General features: G+C 39.6%; 1 protein-coding gene across 1 annotated transcript; it reads right to left on the reverse strand.

Annotated features, from left to right (window-relative positions):
* Nucleotides 1–6,419: 6,419 nt before the first annotated feature.
* LOC122725975 (receptor of activated protein C kinase 1-like) lies at nucleotides 6,420–7,540 on the reverse strand. Its single transcript, XM_043963372.1, has one exon. It carries the CDS (start codon nucleotides 7,453–7,455, stop codon nucleotides 6,502–6,504), a length of 954 nt encoding a protein of 317 aa, XP_043819307.1. The 5' UTR covers nucleotides 7,456–7,540; the 3' UTR covers nucleotides 6,420–6,501.
* Nucleotides 7,541–8,095: the final 555 nt, after the last annotated feature.

Here is an 8,095-nt window from a genome sequence, read left to right on the forward strand (position 1 = left end):
TGAGCATATAGAAAGGCAAAACAGACAAACAAACCAACAACCCTGCTCTCAACTGTTTACTTTCTACTAGGGGAGACAGCCGGCATTAACATAAGTTTATTTAGGGGACATAGAGATCAAATAGAAGGGAACTTTAGAGGGGATGGATCTATCAGCTAGGGAAACCAGGGAAGTAATTTTGCAGGATGCATTTGAGCCCTTTCTTGAAAGATGTCAGTGATTCTAAGAGGTGAAGGTAAGGAGAAAGGTATCAGCTTGGATTCTAAGTCCAGCACTCTAATCACAACACTTGCTAACTTGCTCAAGTCCTCACCCCTCTAGCCTGTATCTTTATGTTTTGGTCACATATCTTTATAGCCCTGTCTCCCAATACTTTCCTTTTTTCCTCGAGCTGGGCTATTGTCTCTTTCCAAAGACAAGGAAGACTGTTCCACATAAGCAGTTCTATCAGTTCAAAGGCATCAAGAATAGAAATGGTAAATTTACCACCAAAAGATAAGTCTTTCAGTTATGAACATATATCTAATTAGCTCAGTTGATCCTCAGAAAAATTGTTTCAAGGAAAACACTGGTAACTTATACAGAATTACAGAACCTGCCAGAGTTTATGTTCCATTGAGACAGCCTTTGAAAATCCAGGATCATTTGCCTATCACAATGAACCATAAGAAAAGGACTTTGTGGAGGTTGAAAAACTCGTGAATATGTTGCATAGTTAATATGGATGAAATGTAGAGTTGAGTGGTCAAGTAAGTCCCATAAACATCAAATAGTTCCAGATCCCTAATGCTTCCAATAAGCTATGATTTTTTGCTCATTTTCATTTGATTTCCTGCTACAGAGGATCCTCTAGATTTAACGTTTTATAAAATGATAAAATACCCTTGTGCATTTCCCTAACACTGACCTTAATTAATCTTTCTTAAACACATTCTAATCATGCCACTCAGCTGAAAAACCTTAAATACTTTCCCTAATGTCTAAAAAATGACTCATAGGGTCATAGCTTTATAGCTAGAAGAAATCTTAGAGGCCATTGAGTGCAGTCCTCTCAACTTAAATATAAAGAAACTGAGACTCACAGTGGTTAAATTACTTGCCCAGGATGACACAGTTAAACTGAAGCAGCATTTGATTTCAGTTTCCTAAATCCAAGTTCAGTGTTTTGTCCATTAATGATTTCTGGTCCCAGAATACCTTCCCAGTTTTATGTCCTGGTAATTTCCTGTGTTCCAGGAACAAAACAAAAAAAGTTGATTCATTCCCAGACTATGTACTGCACTGTCTTGACTGTTTTTGTTTTTGCTATTCCTTCTGACTGACATTCTTTTCTCTAGTCCATATCCACCTATTCCAAATCCTTTTAGCTTTTTAAGTTGTGTCAAATGCTATCTTTTCCAATAAGCCTTCTTTTTTTCTCAAAATGCTATGTGGAGGGGCAGCTAGGTGGCACAGTGGATAAAGCACCAGCCCTGGATTCAGGAGGAACAGAGTTCAAATCCGGCCTAAGACACTTGACACTTACTAGCTGTGTGACCCTGGGCAAGTCACTTAACCCTCATTTCCCCACAAAAAAAAAGAAAAAAAAAGAAAAAAAGAAAATGCTATTTGATCCTCCTGTTATCTGAACCGTATTAGCATATTATGTGTTCATTCAATTTAGTTCAACTCAATAAACCTTTATGAAAACACTACTATTTTCAAGCCACTCTAATATGATATTTGTTATATTCTGACAAATTATATAGTTGTTTTTGTACCAGGTTACTTAGATTTTGAATTCCTTGAAGTCAGGGATTATGTGCCCTTTATATTTTTTTAACTCCAATGCCCAGACTCTTGCTCATAATGGGAGTTCAATATATATATTTGAATATATGTATTGAAAGATTAATATTGAAGTGCACTACATAAACTCAAACAAACCCATTAAAAAGGCAAAAACAAAGTGTAACTTTGAATTGCTGTATGAGAAGGATAAATACTATATTTGTTTTTAAATTGATACAGAATTAGCCTGATGGAAAAATACTAAATTTAGGCTCAGTAGACCAGTAGGCTCAGTAGACCAGAGTTAGAGTCTCACTTCTGCTACTAACTGAATGTACCTATTTAAGTGCAATCACATTGAAGTCACTTCAAATCTTTGGGTCTCTTTTTTCTTTTCTATAAAAGTAGAGAGTTGTATTATATCTAAAAGGTGCCTCTGTCTGCCTCCATTTCTCATATTCTCTAATCCTGAGTTGATGAAAAAGTAAGGAAGGATTAAAGGATAAAAATTTCTTTATGTTTCTGTTGTTGTCACATTACAATACTCTGTTTTGATATGAGAATAAAGAAATAAAACAAGGCTGCTAGAGTTATTGCTCTTACTTTGAAATGGGCATAATAAAGTCAGTAGGTTAATTTATTTAAAAGTGAAGCACTTTATTTTTTTAAGCTCAGAATAAAACAATTTTAGAAAACGATTAGTAGGTACACATACTTCCTCAAACATGGGTTTTTACTAACCATATCTTGTCAATTAACACTGCTTCTAAAGAGCAAACACGAACTATTAGAAAATAACAGGAAGGAAAGAAAGAAGAAAGGAAGAAAGGAAGCAAAAGACAACAGAAAAAATAGTAATTTTGTCATGAAAACTCATAGAAACACTGGTGCGTTATTGCAAGGGATTTTGAAGCTATATAGTCTAGCCTACAAATGCATAGAAATTCACAATTACATATAATGACATTTGCAAATATTTTATGTGAGTAAGTTAGCTTTAGCCATTCATTTGTCTTCAGAAATGACTCATATCACAGTATATTTATTATAAGATTTAGTGTAGAAGCGACCTTAGAAGAAAGCTGGTACAACTCTCCCTCATTTTGTCAGTGAATAAAGAGGACCAGTAAATTTAAATGACTTCTGTAATTTCAGGGGTGGAGCCAAGATGGCATAGGACAGGCAGTGATTTCCTGGAGCTCTTCCACAAAACCCCTACAAATTCCTTCAAATAATGCCATAAGACAATTCTAGGAGTAGCAGAACCCACAAAAGAACAGAGTGAAATCATTTTTCAGCCAAAGAAGGCTTAGAAGGTCAACAGGAAAGATCTGTTGTGCCAGGGTGAGAGTGGAGCACAGCCCCACAGCCATACTGTGCAGATTCAGCCCCAGGCAGTACTATGCAGATCCAGCACCATATAGGCCATTCCAGAAGAGCCTGTTGGCTATGGCTATGACTGCTTCTGGAACTCAGACCATGGATGCTGAGGGAGTTGTGAAGTTGGCCAGCGGGAAATTAGAGGGGTCTCTGCTAGCGCTGAGATGGGACTCTGTTATTTTGCCTGACCTAGGATCCAGGTCACAGTCTTGAGTGGCAGCCCAAGTGGGGGAGGGGCTTAGGCAGGCTATAGCTTGCAAACACAGTGGAACTGGATTCTCTTCCAGGTCAGAGGGAAGGAAGGCCTATGGTTGCTTGCAGACCAGAGCACAGGCCTGGGGAGTGGTGAATATGCCTCTCTTTACATCATACCTACCACCTGGGACCCCCTGAAGCTTGGTAAAGTGCACCCTGAAAGCAGTGCCCCACTTTAAGAAGGAGTTAAAAGTCAAGAAATAGGCTGGCAAAAATAAGAAGACAGAAAAAGATGCTGATCCTAGAAAGTTTATTTGGTGACAAGGAAGATCAAAATATACCATTAGAGAATGATAGCAAAGTCAAAGCTCCTACATCCAAAGGTTCCAAGAAAAATATGAATTGGTCTCAGGCCATGGAAGATCTCAAAAAGGACTTTGAAGATAAGGTAATAGAGGTAGAGGGAAAAAATGGAAAGAGAAATAAGAGTGACACAGGAGGATCATGGGAAAAAAGTCAACAGCTTGAAAAGCCAAATGGAAAAGGAGATACAAAAGCTCTCTGAAAAAAAAAAAAAAGATTGTTTAAAATTTAGGATTGAACAAATGGAAGTGAATGACATTATGAGAAATCAAGACACAATAAAGAAAAACCAAAAGAATGAAAAAATAGAGGGCAATGTGAAATATTCCTTGGAAAAACAGCTGACCTGGAAAATAGAACCAGGAGATAATTTGAAAAACATTGGACTACCTGAAAGCTATGATCAAAAAAAGAGCCTAGACATCATCTTAAAAGACCTTGTCAGGGAAAATTGCCCAATATCAAGAAACAGAAGGTAAAATACAAATTGAAAGAATCTACCAATCACCTGCTGAAATCAATCCCAAAATGAAAACCCTCAGAAATATTATAAACCAGTTCCAGAACTCCCAGATCAAGGGGAAAATATTGTAAGCAGCCAGAAAGAAACAATTCAAGTATGATGGAGCCAGCTTCTACATTAAAGGATCAAAGGGCTTGGAATATGATATTCTAGAGGGCAAAGAAACTGGGATTACAACTAAGATTCACCTACCCAGCAAAACTGAGTATAATCTTTTGTTTTTGTTTTTTGTATTTTTGTTTTTTGTTATGCTTCAATCTGTATTCAGATACAATCAATTCTCTCTCTGTAGAAGGACTGCAGTTTTCCTGGGACTTTCAGAGTTTTTTTTTTGGATCTTTAAATTGCTGAAAATAACCAAGTCATTCACAGCAAATTCATTTACAGTATTGCTGTTATTTTGCATACAGTACATTTCACATTGCATCAGCTCATGTAGGTCTTTATGGGTTTTTATGATAGCATATTGCTCATCATTCTTTTCATAGTAAACTACATTTATATAGTCCTTTAAAGAGAGATTTCCTTACAATAAACCCATGAGGTTGATTCTTGCAACAACAGTAATAGATAACATTTATATAGTACCTTGTACCTAATGTGGTAAAAAGTGAAAGCTTTTAATAGTCGGTTAGGATAACTGAAGGACGCCAGTTTTTGAAGGACCACCCTTTTGGGGAGGAGACCGTGATGAACCGCTCATGCGTCTGCTACGCACTCCACTTCTGTCTGCTCAGCACTCCACTTCCGGGGTGCAAGCTTAAAAGCAAGGAGAGAACAGAAGTTGGTCTCCTTTTTGCTCGCTCGCTCGCTCAACTGGCTCGCTTGGCACACACACGCTGACTCAGGTTCGATAGCGGGGTCCTTGGTGATTGGCCTGGTCCTCCGTAATAGCACGGTTCTCAACCTCAGAGGTGGCTTTGGGATTTTGGTGAGTTCTATACGGAATATCGACTAAGCTTAGATCTAAGACTATTTATTTGTATTTCTACTTTCCTATTTCTCTAATCAACATCACCTTGTTTTGTTGGCTAATTAATTCCCAAACAATAAAAGCTCTAACTAAAGCTCAGAGGCTTCTCTCACTTACTGGTCTGGGAGATATATATATATATAAGGGAAAGGTTAAAGGGGAGTTTAATGCTTTTGTATCCAATTTCAAATCTCACACTAACAAAGAATTTTTTTCACAATAGGCCAGCAAAGAAAGTGCCATATGTTTCCTCCTCATCATCAACAACCATCATCAGTCAAGTCTTACCATCATCAATCAATCCCCATATTCACCAATTAATCCTCCTCCTCATCAATCAGTCTTCATAATCAATCAAACCCCATTTATGAATTCTCATTTTCATCCAATTACCATTAATCCATCAATTAATTAACCATCAAAATTTCAGTTTTTTTCACAGTTACTATTGTGAACTTTTTCCCTCCATCCTATTCTCTCCCCCAGGATATTTACTCTATTTTCTATCTCCTTTCACCCCATCCCTCCTCAAAAGTGTTTTGCTTCTGACTTCCACCTCCAGCAGTCTGCCTTCCCTTCTTTCACCCCTCCCTCCTTATCCCCTTCCCCTCCTACTTTCCTGCAGGTTTAGATAGATTACTCTACACAAATGAATGTGTGTTATTCCTTCCTTGAACCAACTCTGATGAGATTAAGGTCTTTGAGCCAATTCAGATGAGTGTGTCATTCACTGCCCTACTCCTCACCCATCTCTCCCCCCACTCCATAAGACCTATCCTGCTTCTTTCATGTGGGATTTCACCCAATTCTGTCTCCCCTTCCCTCTCTCCAATACAGTCCTCTCACTGCTCAATTTTACACCAAAGATGTCATCATGAGGCAGCTAGGTGACACAGTGGAAAAAGCACCCACCCTGGACCCAGGAGGACTGGGGCTTAAATCTGGCCTCAGACATAAGACAATCACCTAAAGTTTGACCCCAGGCCTGCCACACAACTCCAATCACCCCTACCCAAAAAAGATAAACAAAAAATAAATGCTTGGCAGATATCATCCCTTCGTAATCAGTTCTCCCCTGTGTCCTCTGTATAAATTTGTTCCTTTCAACTAGCCTAATACTGAGAAAGGTCTTATGAGTTAGAAGTGTCATCTTCCCATGTTGGAAAAACAATTTGACCTTTTAACATCCCTCATGATTTCCTTTTCCTGCTTACCTTTTTATTTTTTTTTATTTATTTTTTTTTCAAAAGGCAGAAATTAAAGTCTTTATTTCAAAATCTGATTATAGTCAACCCTTTTATCGAGTGCCAATGGTCACTTGCCACACCCGCACCAAGTTGTCTGTGTATCCAGCAAATAGAGTCTGACCATCAGCAGACCAGGCTAAGGAAGTACACTGGGGAGGCTCAGCCTTGCTGCTGGTGCTGATCACTTCTTGCTTAAGCTCATCCACAATGATTTTACCCTCTAGGTCCCAGATCTTGATGCTGGGCCCAGTGGCAGCACAGAGCCAGTAGCGATTGGGGCTGAAGCAAAGGGCATTGATTATATCACCACCATCCAAAGTATAGAGGTGTTTACCCTCATTGAGGTCCCACAGCATGGCCTGACCATCCTTGCCTCCAGAGGCACAGAGAGAGCCATCAGGAGAAACTGTAACTGTGTTTAGGTAGCCTGTATGGCCAATGTGGTTTGTCTTCAGTTTGCAGTTGGCCAAGTTCCAGACCTTGACCAGCTTGTCCCAGCCACAGGAGACAATGATGGGGTTGCTGCTATTGGGTGAAAAACGAACACAGGACACCCACTCTGAGTGGCTCTCATCCTGCACAGTGTATTTACAGACACCCAGGGTGTTCCACAGCTTGATAGTCTTATCCCGGGAACCAGAGACAATTTGCCGGTTGTCTGAAGAGAAGGCTACACTCAGCACATCCTTGGTGTGACCAACAAAGCGCCTGGTGGTAGTGCCAGTTGTAAGATCCCACAGTCTTAGTGTGCCATCCCAGGAGCCCGAGAGTGCAAACTGGCCATCAGAGGAAATAACCACATCACTAACAAAATGTGAGTGACCCCTGAGGGCAAGCTGGGGGATCCCATAGTTTGTTTCATCTCTGGTAAGCTTCCACATGATAATGGTTTTATCTCGGGAGGCTGACAGGATCATGTCTGGGAACTGGGGAGTCGTAGCGATCTGGGTCACCCAGCCATTGTGGCCTTTAAGGGTACCCCGAAGGGTCATCTGTTCAGTCATGATGACGAGACTTCGGGGGATCGCTCCAGGAGGAAGGATGGATCCAGATTGCACGGAGAGAGCCCAGCCAGTGCTCCTACACGTTAGGAGCCTAGCAAGAAAAGAGAGAGCAGCTTCCGGCCGGAATCGGATATACCCTAAGTTCCCGGATCCTGTTCAAAATCCTGCTTACCTTTTTATGCTTCTCTAGGATCTTATATTTGAAATTCAAATTTTCTATTCCATTCAGGTCTTTTCATCTCAAATGCCTGAAAGATCTCTTTTTCATTGTATTCCCATTCTTTTTTTTTTCCTCTGAAAGATTATACTCAGTTTTGCTGGATGGGTAATTCTTGTTTGTAATCCCAATCTTTGCCCTCTGGAAAATCTTATTCCATGCCCTCTCTGATAATTTAATGTAGAAGCTGCTACATCTTGTGCTATTCTGACCAGAGTTCTGCAATCCTTTAATTCTTTCTTTTTAACAGCTTGCATTATGTTCTCCTTGACCTGGGAGCTCTGGAATTTGGCTATAATATTCCTGGGAGTTTTCCTTTTCGGATCTCTTTCAGGTTATTTAAATTTCTATTTTACCTTCTGCTTCTAGAATATCAGGGCAATTTTCCATGACAATTTCCTTGAAGGTGATGCCTAAGTTCTT

Source organism: Dromiciops gliroides, chromosome 4, assembly GCF_019393635.1.
Source record: "Dromiciops gliroides isolate mDroGli1 chromosome 4, mDroGli1.pri, whole genome shotgun sequence".
Taxonomy (NCBI): Eukaryota; Metazoa; Chordata; class Mammalia; order Microbiotheria; family Microbiotheriidae; genus Dromiciops; species Dromiciops gliroides.